At 41.4% G+C, this 17197-nt stretch overlaps 1 protein-coding gene across 12 annotated transcripts in view; it reads right to left on the bottom strand.

The window, feature by feature from the left end:
• LOC126353840 (transmembrane GTPase Marf) overlaps positions 1-17197 on the bottom strand; it is a 168800-nt gene that overhangs the window by 19151 nt on the left and 132452 nt on the right. For all 12 annotated transcript variants that reach the window (XM_050002983.1, XM_050002984.1, XM_050002972.1 and 9 more), the window contains 2 exons: positions 12774-12997; positions 594-752 (listed from right to left, as the gene is read on the bottom strand). In XM_050002983.1, the coding sequence (XP_049858940.1) occupies positions 594-752; positions 12774-12997 (383 nt within the window). The remainder of the gene's footprint in view (positions 1-593; positions 753-12773; positions 12998-17197) is intronic.

Raw genomic sequence — 17197 nt, forward strand, 5'->3', positions numbered from 1 at the left:
GAACTTCCTCACAGATTAAAACTATGTGCCATACCACGATTTGAATTTGGGACCTTTGCCTTTCATTGGCAAGTTCAAGGATCGCAGAAGAGTTGTGGAGTTTGGAAGATAGGAGACTAGGTACTGGCAGAACTGAAGCTGTGAGTCATGCTTGGGTGGCTCAGGCGGTAGAGCACTTGCCCGCAAAAGGTAAAGGTCTCGAGTTTGAGTCTCGGTCCGGCACACAGTTTTAACTTGCCAGGAAGTTACACTAATTCTGTTTGACAAAATGAACCAAATATTTGCTAGAAAGCCACAAAAGCAATAGAAAACAAATGAATACAGTAGTACATCTTATAAGATAGTAATACGTAATATCATCAAATGTGCAAATATTTTTATATTTGCATTTATTTTATACTTATTATATTGTATTATTAAATATATTACATTTTTTTATATTTATTATGTTGTAAATATATTATATTTATTATATTTATTTTATATTTTTCCACTGATATATAATTATGCAAGTGTGTGAAAACATTCAATGCACACGTTAAATTCTGTTACCTAGATTATAAAAATACAATAATTATTTGTGTATTACTTACAAACCCAGCAACCAGAAGCCCACCCATTGTGCCTTGTGAACCAATGGATGCCATCAGTAACCTAGATGGTATAGACCAATCATCGCTTGGTTGGTTAGTAGGAAATTTTATCTGTGCAACATCCAAGGTCTCTGACGGAGAAAGAATGTCACGCGGTACCTGAAAGAATAATAATAATAATAATAATAATAATAATAATAAAAGGACCATAAGGTAAATTAGTATTCATACTGAGATATATGAAGGACATGGCATTCTTACCAAAAACATGAAGTACAGAACAGGAAACAATGAAAGAAAGAAAACCACTGATACTTGAATTTCCAGCTTATCATGTACAAAATATTTCAAGGCTCCACCACTGTTTTTTTTCAACCGCAAGGATTAACTGGCAGAAGGACTCTGCCAGCTGTCACATACTTCCACTTACAAAGCTTGCCACGGTGACCCCATTCCAGAAATACAGTAGGATCTTCAGTTGCTACTAAAATCCTTAGGCCCACCCCACAACCTCTCCCCGGAGTCCACCTCTCTACTCACCCCTACCACTCCCTGCACTTATATCTTCTACACGCTTCCTGAAGTCCATAAATCAAGCCATCCACGATGCACTATTGTGGCCGGTTACTGTGTCCCCAAGAGAGAATCTCTGCTCAACACCTTCAACCTATTACCTGGAACCTACCCTGCTATATAAAAGATACCAACCACTTCCTCCACATTTCCTGTCCGTTTACCATACAGTGCCCTGTTCGTCATTACTGATGCCACCTCCCTTTACACTAACATTCCTAATGTCCATGGCCTTACCACTATTGAACACTACCTTTCCCAATGCCCGACGGATTCCAAACTAACAATCTCCTACCTAGACACCATCACCAACTATATCCTCACCCACATTTACTTCTCCTCTGAAGGCATTACCTACCAACAAATCCGAGATACAGCCATGGGCACTCGCATGGCACCATCGTACGCCAACTCATTCATGGGCCAACTAGAGGAATCTTTCCTAAAAACCTAAGAATCCTAAACCCCTTGCCCAGTTCAGATTCATTGATGACATCTATGTGATCTGGATCGATGGTGAGGACACGCTATCCACATTCATCCAGAACCTCAACAACTTCTCCCCCATTTGCTTCACCTGGTCCTACTAAACTCAACAAGCCACCTTCCAAGTTGTTGACCTCCACCTCAAAGAAGGTTACATCCTGTACCTCCGTTCATATCAAACCTACTAACCACCACCAATACCTCCACTTTGACAGCTGCCGGACATTCCATACCAAGAACTCCCGTGGTCATCTCATCTGCAGTGACGGGTGGTCCCTCTCGAAATATACCAAACGTCTCACTGAAGCCTTCACAGACCGTAATTATCCTCCCAACCTTCTACAAAAACAAATTTCACGTACCTTATCTTTCTAGTCTCGCAACACCTCCCAAAGTCTGGCCACAGAGGAGCATTCCCCTCGTAGCTCAGCATCACCCACGACTGGAGCAACTGAGTTACATTCTCCGCCATGGTTTCAACTACCTCTCGTCATACCCTGAAATGAGAAATGTCCTGCTCACTACCCTTTCCACCCCTCCCACAGAGGTATTCCGCCGTCCACTGAACCTACACAAATCCTCGTCCATCTCTACACAACCCCCACTCCCAACCCCTTACTTCATGGCTCGTACTCCTGTAACAGACCTAGATGCAAAACCTGTCCCATACATTCTCCCACCACCACCCACTCCAGTCTGATCACATCAAAGGCAGGGCTACCTGTGAAACCAGTCATGTGATAAGCTGAAAAGACTGATCTGCAGTCTATGTGGGCATAACAATGAACAAGCTGTCAGTCCACATGATTGGCCTTCGACAAACTGTTGCTGAACATGCTGCAAAACATGACATCCTTCGTTTCAATGACTGCTTCATAGCCTGTGCCATATAGATCCTTCCCACCAACACCAGTTTTCCTGTACTGCGCAGGAGGGAACTTTCCCTGCAATACATCCTACGTACCCATAACGCTCCTGGCCTAAACCTTTGTTAGTCATTGTCCTCATCCATCCAGCCCCTTCCCTGTTCCCATTCCAGCACTACACAGCCGTCATTCCACCATCATACCCAGTCTTTTTACTTTCCTTTCCCCCCCCCCCCCCCCCAACCTTGCCCCTGCCCTCTGTCTAACCTGCATACTTCAATGTCCACCACCCCCACCATACTATCCCTCCCCCTCCCCACCTCACATCATGCACTGGCACTGCTGCTCGCAGTGTGGTTTCAGTTGCTTGAGGCTGTGTGTGTGTGTGTGTGTGTGTGTGTGTGTGTGTGTGTGTGTGTCTGTGTTCCCCCGTTTGGTGTTTTTCTTTTTTTTTTTTTTAAGTGGCCGAAAGCTGTATTTGTGACTCCGCCTGGGGTCAGATGCCTAGCAACAGCCAGATAAACGAGAAGGGTTGGGCATTGGGATAACAGCCCAATCCTGTAAAAAAAACTCTTTGGTGCCAAATACAAACTTGCCTCAGGTGTGAACGGATACAATAGAATACAAAAAAAGCAAAGGACAAATTTAGAAATTTTAATTTTGGATCCTGGAATGTTCAGAGCCTGTATAGACCAGGAACCATCCAGACTATGGTCTCAGAAATTAACCGATATAAACTGGACCTGGTGGCGGTACAAGTGACAAGATGGTTAGGAGAAGGAACTCACAAAGAGGATGGATACATATTATTCTACAGCAAATGTGTAGATAAACACGAATTCGGCACTGGTTTTGTAATACACAACAAAGCAGCAAATTCGGTGAAGGAATTCAAAGCTATTCACAAAAGAATATCCTTCACAGTACTTTGAAACCAAGTGTCTGACATCACATTCATCAATGTTCGTGCCCCAACTGAGGATAAAACAGATGAGGAAAAGGAAGTTTTATGACCAACAAGAACAAACAATTGAGAGCACACCAGCTAGAAACATCAGGATAGTGTTGGGAGATTTTAATGGAAAAGCAAGAAAAGAAGAATTCTACATACCAACCATAGGAAGGCACAGTTTGCATGATGAGACAAATGAGAATGGTCAGAGGATGATCAACTTAGCTATCTCAAAGAACGTGAGAGTAAGTTCGACTTACTTCGAACACAAGAGGATACATAAGGGAACATGGTGTTCACCAGATGGAAAAACTGCCAACCAGATAGATCACATCTTGGTGGACCAGTGCTATAGCCATAGGGTCATGGATGTCAGGTCGTATAGAGGAGCTGATTGTTAATCAGACCATTTCCTCATTGTGTGCAGGCTTAAACTCATGTTCACCTACATGCATAAGAAGAAGGGGACACTTTAACCTGCTTTGACTGTTGAGAAACTGCCAATAAAGAACAATATGCTATAGAAATCAAATAGCATTTCGAGGTCCTAGAGACCCTGGAACCAAGAGAGAACGTGGAGGAAAGATGGAAAGAAATAAAGTGCATGGCACTAAGTGTAGTGAAGGATGTATTGGGACGAAAGAAGGTAATGAAGAAGAGGAAATGGTTCAACAAGGCATGCCAGAAGGCTACAGAAAAGTGAAGGAAGACGAGGGAGAAGTGGCTAGCTAACAGGGAGGATGAGCAGAAAAGGGAACATTTTATCAACATCAGAAGGGAGACAAATTGAATCCTACGAGCAGAGAAGAGAATATATCTAACCAGAACAAGTTGAGGCAGAGTGCCAAAACAAGAACTCAAGGAAATTCTTCCAATACATAAAAAAATCGGAACTGCGGATTTCAGAGCCCAACTTTTTTCATTTGAGATAAGAATGGCAACTTGATAAATGACAAGGAAAGAACTGTAGAAAGATGAAAAGAATACTTCTCAGAACTGCTGAATCGCCTAGACCCAGATGAGATATTACCTGTAAACACTATAGAGGAAAGGAAAGAAGAAGAAGAAGAAGAAGAAGAAGAAGAAGAATGGGAAGTTAGTGAAGAAGACGAGAAGATCGCAATCAAAGGACTCAGAAACAACAAAGCCGCAGGGGATGACAGAACAACATCCTTATTAATCAATGAGGGAGGTGAGAACTTACACTTAGAGATATATAAACTGATCAAGTTGATATGGGAGAAGGAGACACTGCCAAAAGAATGGAAATTGGCTATAATATGCCCAATATACAAGAAGGGAAGCAAAATGGAATGTGGTAACTACAGAGGAATCAGCATGTTGAATGTAACATACAAGATGTTGGCCATCATCATCCTCTGAAAATTGCAACCATTCACAGAGAAGAACATACAGGAGTACCAAGCTGGCTTTCAACCAAACCGACCCAACAATAGATCACATTTTCACACTAAGACATTGTTTGAAAAACACTGGGAATACGATAAAGATATCTACAGCCTGTTTGTCTATTGTCATGCATATGACAGCATCCACAGGAATAGCCTGTCCAATGCAATGTGTGACTTCAGAATCCCTGAGAAGCTAGTGAGAATAGTGCAAGCTTGTATGGAAGGGTCAAAGGCAGCAGTATATTTCCGAGAAGCCACATCAGAAACATTCGAGATCGAGACAGGCCTCAGACAACAGGATGCTTTCTCAACTGTTCTGTTCAATGTCATATTAGAGAAAGTAACAAAGGAGTGTAGGCAATAGGAGTGGGCTGGAGCACAAATGGATGGTAACTTCAATTGTCTTGCATATGCAGATGACATAGTACTACTAAGTGAATCAAAGCACGAGTTGAAAGAAATGTACCAGACAGGTATTGAATGGCAGCATGATGCAACTGCCAGGTGTAACTTAGGAAGTTGGGGGGGCCAGAAAAAAATTGAGAGCAGAGAAGGGGAGGAGCAACCACCAACAGTACATGCAATTCAAAAGACGGCATCCATTCCACACAAAAATACGCTCCCACACAACCTGGCCACCTGGGGACAGTGTATTTGTAGTGGCAAGAACACTCTTACTCACTACGCTGAAGGTCTCACCAGGGCCTTCATGGACAGGCGCTATCCTCAGGACCTAGTCTGCAAACAAGTTCCTCACACACCCCCAGGAACCAGCTACATAGGAGTGCCCCCTTCATCTGATTGAGAATTTTTCAAATTCTGATGTGTACGTAGTTTCTTGCACCAATTATAGACTAATAAAAAATATCACAATATATAAAGACAACAAAATCACAAATTTAAGAACTTTAACATGTATAAAATAGTTGTAAAAACTTAATAAGGAGTTTTGACATCAGGGGTAAAGATCTCATACAAAGGACAGAGGACTAGCTCAGTCTAATTTTGGTGTACACTTCAAAACCTTTAGTTACTCTTTATGACTGCCTTTGAGTACATTCTGAATATTCTTCACTTGTTTGAAAAAGATAAATTTAATGAATTTGTTAGTAGAAATATGCACTGCAAAAAAGTAAGTTCCATTCTTAATAAACAATATGAATTTCGATTTATTTTAATAATGTTGCTTTCTGGAAATTTGCTCTATTATCTATGTATCTAATAGTTACATGCCCTACTGTTACTTGTAGTATTACATTACATATATGTAATTTTCTCGTGTATTTTGGGCTATACACATCATTAAGAACCAGGTACCTGGAAACAGAAGGTAAGCTATTGCTGTGATGGTGTTCCTGGTAGCAAGCCATCACACGAGGCAATATACTGTTATGTAGAAAGAATTTATATTCTGTCCATTCTCATTTTTAATATTATATCTGTAGAAGTTTGTTTTTTATCTTACTTTGTGGGGCCTTTACAGCCTTCCTTTCTGTTGTGGGTTTCAGTCTACCATTTGACCTTGTCTATCTTTAAGTTACTTTGCCCTTGTGTTTAATTTAAATGTTTGAATTTTTTGTGCTTTAGTTGGTATTTCCTGTAGAGCCCACAAATGATACCGAGTGTCTTTTGTCTAGGTATGTAACTCTTTTGTGCTGGTCATGATTAATTATGTAAGGTACAACCATCTTAAAAAGTGTAACTGCTAGTTTTACTAACCTTCAGATGTATTTTAATTATCAGAATTGTGGTTTTTTATCCAAGCAAAAAGTTAACTAACAAACATTATTCAACACTAACTCACAAAATGAATATAGCAGTAGTGAACAAAATGTACACCTTGCTTGAATGTGAGACACTATACTGAGTTCACCAATCTTCACATAATCAGACCAAAACTAGCAGCATTTCGGCTGCTCATGTGCTTAACATATGAAACTACATTTTTTTGACTTCTCGTAGAACAGTTGTGGTGGAGTAAGGTAACAGAGTTCTTGCAGCACTACCAATGTTTTCCAGTTTTATATCTGAAAAGTTATTTGTATTATTTCAATTATTGTGATCCCATGGTTCATGATATGGGTTCCTGTAGTCATGTCCTAGTTCATGAACCATGGGCAACATATGAGTGGCCAAGTAAGTGGTCCCGACAGTCGGGATACCAGTTACTTTGGAATAACGCAGGGCATCTCGGACATATTCTGAGTCGTGGTCACCTTTGTGCTCAGACGGCAAAGACTACCAAATCCACTGGTTAGTCCCTCAACCGTTAGGGGTAATACCCAATGGGACACGGGGCAAGTAAGGCTAGCAACCTGCTTCCCTGGTACTTTAAATATGATGCTGGCAACAATCAGAGCAAAATGCCTCAGACCTTTGGAGGTGACGGAGTCCCACCTCTAACTGACAAACCAGGGACTCCTAAGATACGACTTGGCAAACAAATGGTAATGAGATGGGGAGCTATTAATATCAATGGGGGCTACTCTGGGAAGAAGGAAGAGCTGACAGAGGCTGCAAGTAAGACGGGGCTGGACGTTTTAGCTGTTAGTGACATTCGGGTAAGGGGTGAGACAGAAGAGGAAGTGGGAGAATACAAGGTCTACCAGTCAGGAGTCAAAGCAGGAATATCACAATGGGGTGTAGGGCTTTACATCAGGAAAGAAATGGAACCCAGCGTAGTTGCAATAAGGTATGTAAACGAACGACTGATGTGGATAGATTTGACAGTGTCTAGCAAGAAGATTAGGATTGTGTCAGTATATTATCATTGTGAAGGCACAGATCAAGATAAGATGGATAGTTTTTATGAGGCACTCAGTGATGTAGTTGTTAGAGTAAAGGACAAGGAGAGTGTTCTGCTCATGGAGGATTTTAACGCCAGGATTGGAAATCGAACCGATAGGTATGAAAAGGTTATGGGTAAATTTGGAGAGGATATGGAGGCCAACAGGAACGGGAAACAACTCTTTGATTTCTGTGCCAGTATGGGGTTAGTAATCACAAACTCCTTTTTTAAACATAAGAACATTCACCGGTATATTTGGGAAGGCAGGGGAACCAGATCTGTCATTGACTATATAATAACAGATCAGGAATTCAGGAAGACTGTGAGGGACACACGTGTAATCAGGGGATTCTTTGATGACACTGATCATTATTTAATCTGCAGTGAAACTGGGATTGTGAGGCCGAAAGTGCAGGTGGTCAGGTCCATATGTAGGAGGATAAGAGTGGATAAACTTCAGGATAAGGAAATCAGGCACAAGTACATAACAACGATTTCAGGAAGGTACCAGTTAGTTGAATGTAGCCAATTACAGTCATTGGAAAATGAATGGACAAGGTACAGGGATACAGTACTAGAAGTGGCTAAAGAATGTCTTGGAACAGTAGTGTGTAAAAGTAGGATGAAGCAAACAGCTTGGTGGAATGACAGTCAAGGCAGCCTGTAAAACGAAAAAGGGAAAAAGAAGGCCTGGGAGTCGGGACAGGTTCCATCAGACTGGACAAAAGCAGTAATCACATCTATCTTTAAACATGGAAACAGAAAAGATTGTAATAACTACAGAGATATCTCTTTAATCAGCATTGTGGGTAAAATCTTCTCAGGTATTGTTGAAAGGAAAGTGCGAGTATTAGTTGAGGACCAATTGGATGAAAATCCGTGTGGGTTTAGGCCTCTTAGAGGTTGGCAGGACCAGATCTTTAGCTTATGGCAAATAATGGAGAAGTATTATGAGTGGAACAGGGAATTGTATCTATGCTTTATAGATCTAGAAAAGAAATATGACCAGGTCCCTAGGAGAAAGTTATTGTCTGTTCTACGAGATTATGGAATAGAAGGCAAACTTTTGCTAGCAATTAAAGGTCTTTACATGGATAGTCAGGCAGCAGTTAGAGTTGACGGTAAATTGAGTTCATGGTTCAGAGTAGTTTCAGGGGTAAGACAAGGCTGTAACCTGTCGCCACTGTTGTTCATATTATTTATGGATCATATGTTGAAAACAATAGACTGGCTGGGTGAGATTAAGCTATGTGAACACAAAATAAGCAGTCTTGCATATGCGGATGACTTAGTTGTGATGGCAGATTCGATTGAAAGTTTGCAAAGTAATATTTCAGAGCTAGATCAGAAATGTAAGGACTATGGTATGAAGATTAGCATCTCCAAAACGAAAGTAATGAAAGTAATGTCAGTGGAAAAGAGATATAAACGGACTAAGTGCCAAATAGGAGGAACAAAGTTAGAACAGGTGGACAGTTTCAAGTACTTAGGATGCATATTCTCACAGGAAGGCAACATAGTGAAAGAACTGGAAGCAAGGTGTAGCAAAGCTAATGCAGTGAGCGCTCAGCTTCGATCTACTCTCTTCTGCAAGAAGGAAGTCAGTACCAAGACTAAGTTATCTGTGCACCGTTCAATCTTTCGACCAACTTTGTTGTATGGGAGAGAAAGCTGGGTGGATTCAGGTTACCTTATCAACAAGGTTGAGGTTACGGATATGAAAGTAGCTAGGATGATTGCAGGTACTAGTACACGGGAACAATGGCAGGAGGGTGTCCACAATGAGGAAATCAAAGAAAAACTGGGAGTGAACTCTATAGATGTAGCAGTCAGGGCGAACAGGCTTAGATGGTGGGGTAATGTTACACGCATGGGAGAAGCAAGGTTACCCAAGAGACTCATGGGTTCAGCAGTAGAGGATAGGAGGAGTCGGGGCAGACCAAGGAGAAGGTACCTGGATTCGGTTAAGAATGATTTTGAAGTAACAGGTTTAGCATCAGAAGAGGCACCAATGTTAGCACTGAATAGGGGATTGTGGAGGAATTTTATAAGGGGGTTATGCTCCAGACTGAACACTGAAAGGCATATTCAGTCTTAAATGATGATGATGATGATGCCACTAAAGTGACAATGTTATTATTATTATTATTATTATTATTATTATTATTATTATTATTATTAATATTACTGTAGTCAATCTGATCATGCCTAAACTATTGAAACAGATACTGCCAGCGTTAAGAACATATGACTCGGACTGATTAATAAAAATGAATATATATTGCATCAACAGCCACCAAAGCTCTAACCTTTCAATGGTAAACAAAAGTATTTACATAATGTATGCAGAGGAAGACAATTATGCAATACTGGAATATTGGTAAAACTGTATTATTTTGCAAGACAGGGGACAATCAAGACAAAAAACTATACACTTCTCAGTATTGTACAAGATATTCACTAAAATTATTGACAATCACAAGAACAACGGGTTTTAATAAAGTGAAAAAACGGGCTGGCTTTAAATATGGATAAAGCACAACGGAACTCTAGTAACTTGTTAACAAAAGTACGGAATGGAGAAATTACATTGTTCAGGAGTAAATGATTTTGAGAAAGTTTCTGAATATTTTTCAATAAAATCTGCATAAATTGCCTATCAGTAATGGTGTACTGATTCAGCCAATCTTATTATACAAAAGAATGAACATGTCAGTGCTACAGGTTGCATTAAGACTTTAACAAGATACCGAGAAGTTCAAATCTGGAAGATGGACCTAGCAAGTAGATTCCATATCATAAAAACTGTGCTCAGTCATCCTAAAGGAAGTTATTGTGTCCTTAATGTGGGAAATTGGTGAAGTAATAGATATTAATCAAACATATCTCAAGCACCTTTGATTTGTGGATGATATTGTATGAGGCACATCCTTCAAGTAAGTTTCCCACTTGTCCTAGAGACAGCAAAGCATATGTTACAAAAAGTGACTGTGTGTATGTGACAGATTAATGGCATGGCATGGCGCATGCACTAACAAAACTTCCCATGGTCTCACAGCAGCGGCTGAAAATGGAGGCTCTTTTTCTACTTCTCACTGTGAATGAAGCGCAGTCAGTTTTCGAATGCAAAGAATATGGCACCACTTGAAATTCTTCATTAACTGAGCCACGTCTATGGGCCTAATGTCATAAGCAAGCAGATGCTAGATTGCTGGTGCAGAGACTTTGCAGCAGGCTGCCAAAATGTTCATCATGAGGAGTATAGTGGGAGGCCATCCATTGCTACAGTCGAGCTTGTCTGCCAACACTCAGTTCCCACAGATGTGCCACTCCTTGTCACACAAAATTGCCATGCAGCACCTGTTATTCCAGAAACTGTGAGCCAGGTGGGTGTCGAAGAAACTGACTCCAGAACACAAAGCAAAGCGCATGGGAGCAGTTTCGACTCTTCTGCCATGGTAAAATGATGATGGTGGGTAAAATGACAATGGTGACAACATTCTTGGCCATATCATCAATTGACAAGACATGGATTGCATACAATAATTCAGAATCCAGACAGCGTTAATGCATTACGGCCACTGTGGCTCTACCTGCAAGACAAAATACAAGCAGACTATGATGCTGTGGGAGCTGCTTTTTGACAGACGGGGAGTTTTCCTCATTAAATTCCTGACCAGGGGTGAACAGTGAATTCTGAGTATTATTGTGAAACGGTGTGGCACTTAGAACAAGCCATTCAGAACAAGTTGTGCAGGATACTTAGTGTTGGTATTGTCGTGTTAAATGACAATGCTTGGCCACACAGTGCTTGATGAACAACAATGCTCCTACTAATTTTTGGCTGGGAGTTGTTTGATCATCCACTCTACAGACTGGACCTCACTCCAAATGATTTCCATTTGGTCTGGAGCCTCAAGAAATTCTCGTCTAATCAGAGTCAGTATTTTCAAGCTCACCGGGAAGCAGAAATGGTTGTCGCAAAATGGTTCCAATCCCAGGTGGCACACTCCTATGACACCAGGATATAAAAGTTGGACCCACAGTACGACAAATTTCTGAATTCAAGTGGTAAATATCTTGAATAACAGTTCAACACTTCCTGCAAATAGCAGTTCACAGCCCCAGGGAAACTTACTTTATTGATGCCGTTGTACCTTCAACAATGACTGGAAGAACTTGATATAGTATGTTTGATAGTCATCTGAACATCAATTACAAAAAAGACTCTAGTTGTGTGTGATCTGTTTTCAAATCAGCTGAAGACAATAAATGGATGAACAACAAAAGAATGCAGTTTTCAAAACAAATTATACATTGCAGGATGATCTGAAAATTTACTATGAACGTGTATTACCACTATTTACTTATGGTAGTAAGACATAATCTCTCAATGTAAAATCATTCGAAAACTGATTGTTGCACAGTGAGCAATGGAGAGATGCATTATCAGAATCACTTTAGAGACACAGGGAAACAAATAAGTGGGTCAAAATATGAACTAGATGGAAGATGTAGCTATTACGGTAATGCACTTAAACAGAGTTGGGCAGGATATACAGTCAGCTGATTGGATGGCATGTGGACTGAAGAGATAAGGAAAGGAATGAGATGATGATTTAATGGAGGGTGGGTACATGACAGCAGAAAACATGCAGAACCAGCTTACATGCATATAGCAAAAGAGCATTATATTGGAAAAGTTAGCAATTGATGATTGTGATTGTCACTGCATATACAGGGATTACACAGAATTTTTAGCCCTTGGTTTGCAGCGCTCTCAAATTAACTGGCTGTCCAGCAACTGCATAGAAATTATTTCCAAAATCTGTTTTATAGTAGACAAACATGCAAAACAAATCACAACATTGCCAACACAATGAGTATTTTTAAAAAAACCTCAAGAGCACAGCAAACATACTGTTTTACTATCAGCAAGTGAGCACATGATCTCAATACTTGAGATGCACTCTGCACTTCTACCACACATAGCTTGTGATATTTTCATAGTTCAGGTACTGCTTAAGTTATGAACACAAAACAACATGTCACTGAACAAGTGCAAATATGTTTCATCCATGTATTTTAGGCAGAATAACATACCATGTGAGCATAATTGTGTAATGCAATTCGATGTCCTTGTTTGCCAGTGAATCTATTTATCAATGCTGTAATGCCCCATGAAAACCGAAATTCCAGATCTTCATGAAAATCTGCACACAGGTTATCACAATTGAGCCGATACAGTATCTCAAAAGGTTCCCTACGGGGTAGGACACTTAATGATACTTGTTTTTTCTCTGGAGGTAGGAGTGATGACATTCTTTCTGTTAAAACAAGAAAAAGCAATTTACAATCTGTAACACATTATTTAATAACAGATTTTGAACATCTAACTACAGGAGCTATTGGCTTCATGAAAATGCAATGAATAATACTACGTAACATTGTACAACGCAATATCAGAATTCTTAGCAACCAATTTTTATTCCAATTCCACAAGAAAGGATACACCAAGATAAGAAATAAGGTAGGAATCAGCAAATCACACTTAACCATAGAATACATTAAAGCACAGTCTATCAGCTAAGCATACAATAGTTACATAAACATTAATATGGTTAAGGGACTGGTGCACCATCTTGTATAAGGCAGTTTTGCACACGGCACAGCACTTGCTGTGCCATCTGTGCCTATGCAAGGCTATTTCTTTAGGCCGTCAATGGAGGCGCGTGCTGCTTGATTATGTGCGCTCACTATCGGGTTACAACACTCCTTTTCCTTGGGGAAAAGTTTTCACTCTGGAGATGTCCATGTCTTCATCAGAAGATTCTGTCACAAGAGAATACAGTCTGAAATGCCAGAGGGTGTGGACGGGCTTGGCACCCACTCTCCCAAGAGACCATAAGGGAGCACTTGTGATGGAGGCACAGCATCTATGTCCATATCCAGGCAGGCACACAGTGATGGAGGCAACAGAGAAGACAGCGACGGTGGCAACAGGGGCTGTGGAGATGGAGGTAGCACGGCACTGACTACTACACCCGGTGGTGGCAACACCCAGAATGAACACAACACAGGAGATGGAGGGGGTATGTATCACGCTGCCGGGGTCCAGTGCAGATGGTGGAGGCGGCTGCAGGGCCAGGTCTCTGCAGTGCATGTTTACTCAAGCATGGGGGGAGGTGGTCATAGTGTTGTTACATGAAGTCATCACAGTGGCAGCCTCAACAATGATGGATGACCACTGGTATCCACTTAAAGAGTGCTGGCCAAACCTTCTGGCAGGTGGCGGCTGGTCATCGAGTATTGGCCAGAGCAGATGGAGCAGTGTAGAGGGCCAGCAGCCGTGAAGACACTCCACCAGACTCTGGTTGCCAACTAGAGTTAAACTATACAAACTCCAGAACCTATCAAGGGCTTTCTTGGGAGAAGACTGAGTGATCTATTTTTTCACCTGAGTTTTAGATGTATGGACCAGTCATTCTGCCTCACCATTGGAATGGGGATGAAAGGTAGGAGCCATAATATGCTGATTGCCATTCTTTGTACAAAAATGTTCAAAATCTCAACACGAAAACAGTGGAGTGTGGTCCATCACAAGCATATACGGCAACCCTTCAAAAGAAAAAATCTTTGAGAGGGACGTGACCATGGCAGCCATGGATGTGGGTGGACAATGAACCAGATAAGAAATTTTTGAGAAAGCATCATATACTTGAAGCCAAAAGGAGTTAAAATAACAGACCTCCGAAATCATGGTGAATATGTTCAGAGGTCAAGGGGAAAGAGAGGCCCATGGTGCCACCTAACGGGTGGCATGCTGTGGGCAGGCTGTCACAACTTGCATGATCTCATTATCACCTGGCCAAAACACATGGCAGCAGGGCCAGCAATTCTGTAAGAGAAACACCCCACAAGTCCAGCTGGAGAAGGTGCACGATGTCCCAACGCAATGCGGATAGAATCACAACCCTGGGTGCTGACTCTTCAGCAGCCAACCGTAGCACACCATCAAGAACAGACAGGAGGCATGGAAGAGCATAATAATTACGCAAAGGATCTGACGCTCAGCCCAGTGGTTTATACAGCTGGCTGTGGTGGACAAATTGAACAACCTGACATAAGACAGGATCAGCCATGACAGCCACTAAAATCCAAGAACTGGTAATGGGACAATCATCTGCAGTTTTTTTTACTTTGACGTCTAAATGGAAACACAACGGTTCAGCCTGATCAAATGCTGGACCAGGGTTGATTGGCATTCGTGACAGAGCATCCGCAGCAGTGTTTTGCTGTGGGTCAGAAATGAATCTCGTAGTTATAGCGTGACAAAAACAGAGCCCAGCGTTGCAGGCAATAAGCCATTCTGTCTGGCAAAGATGCTGAAGGACTGAAAAGAGGTTAATCATCAGTAATCAAATGAAACTAACAACCATACAGGAAAACATAAAACTTTTTGAGGGCATACACAATAGAAAGAGATTCTTCTTCTATCTGTGAATAGCACTGTTGTGTCCGAGTCACAGTTTTGGAAGCATACACAATAGGGCATTTGGAACAATCTGTATATTTGTGCACAAGAACAGCCTCAAACCCATACTGGGTAGCGTCACTGGCCTAAACAAGATGTTGGCCTGCTTGGAAGGTAACCAAGCAAAGTGCAGAGTGTAATTTTGACCTTACAGGATAAAAGCCACTCGCAGGTGGTACGAACATCTTCATGTAAGAGAATATGAAGTGACTGGGTCAATGTGACTGCACCAATGAGAACTTTATGGTAGTAGAAAACCTTTCAGAGAAAGACTTGCAACTCTTTGATAGTGGTAGGATGTGCAAAGCTCTAATGGCATTGACATGCTGACATAAAGGCTTGACTGTGATAGCCGACAAATGATTGGAAAAATAATTTGTCCAAATTACATTTCAAACTGACAGTAGCGCCATGAACAAGGTATGAAGTGTTCATGTGTTGAGGAACATGAGACCACAATATCAGACACGTACTTAAAGCACCCAACTTTAAAATCAAGACAGAACCAAATGCTGCCGTTGCATATTTTGACAATTACCAATGCAGAACACATTCACTAGAGAAGACAGGCATGATAATACATAAGATCCAATTTGACTTGCTTCCTAAAGTTACCAGGACTGGGTAGGACATGAAAAGAAATGGGGCACGCCGTCAGCTTCATTGTTGTGTGAGCCTTTAACTTAATTGCACACCCTAGAGCTTCCGAAAACAGGGAGGAATGTTCTGAGTGCATCCAGTTGTTGGTGCAGAATTTGACCCGATACCAGATGCATTTCATCTGAAATAGAAAATCCAAAAGGCTGGTGCAGAATTTGATCCCATACCAGAAAATCCAAAAGGTACCTAACCCAAATAAGTAATCAGTGTTGGCATCATCCACTACTAGAAAAGTCAAAGGCTGAACAACTGCTTTATACAGCACAGAAGCAGATAAGTGTCCCAAAAAGAGTATTTGCTGTTTATTGTAACTCACCAGATGTTGAGGTACAAGGAAGACACGCAAGAGCGAGCGACACAGGTTTTGTGCCCGGGTCCACTTGCATTTTTAACATCACACATACTTCACATTGTAAAGCACATTCATGAACTTCTCAATGAGAGGCCTGGGATATTATAGCATCACCAACCATCAAATAGCATCCCAGTTCTGGTGGGCCTCAGTAACAAACTGGCAATATCAGCTAAGCCCAGGAAGTTCTGCTGTCCATGCTCTGTACAACTTTTGCAGCCACTTTTGATAATGCTAAAACTCAATGCAAGCAGTGGGAACTAGCTGACACAAAAGGAGAGGAGAAATCTATGACAAGAGCCTTACAAAAATTGGGGTCAGCGACTCCAGAAGCTTTAAAATGTTGCCGGACGCATTTTTCATACGCTTCCCAATTTTCCACAGAGTCATCATACAGAAGAAACGATGGGATTGCATCAAACCTGGTGTGCCAAATTGTTTACTCCCCAGGAGAGAGTCTCTCTTGGTCGGTGAGAGCTTGCTGTTCACCAAAGCCTGTTGTTGGTCAGTGAGAGATCACTGTTGGTCAACAAGAGATTAACAACTCCTTCTACTGGCATGTGGGCTGTATGTTGAACAAAAGAAAAACACACAACAGAATACTGCACTCATTGTGAAGTATGTTGTAATGTTGTTCACATACAATATCAGAAATCACCAACCAAGTTTTATTCTGCGTCTATATGAAGAGATCCACAATAACACTATATGAATACAGAACAGTACAATGTCTCATAACTACAGAACACATCAGTAGGTGAGTATACAATAAGCAAATAAGTGTAAGTGGGGCCTAGGACCTGGTGCGCTGGGCTTATACTGGGCTGCTGTGCACAAAGCAACGTGCTTGCTGCAACATCAGCCCAAATTGTGAGGCAAACATCTCTGGCCTGGCCTTGCAGACACTTTTATCGCATCCTGGTTGATTACACACCCTCATGCTGTACGGTTACAACATGGTCTGTGCATTAACTTGACTAG

Source organism: Schistocerca gregaria, chromosome 3, assembly GCF_023897955.1.
Source record: "Schistocerca gregaria isolate iqSchGreg1 chromosome 3, iqSchGreg1.2, whole genome shotgun sequence".
NCBI lineage: Eukaryota > Metazoa > Arthropoda > Insecta > Orthoptera > Acrididae > Schistocerca > Schistocerca gregaria.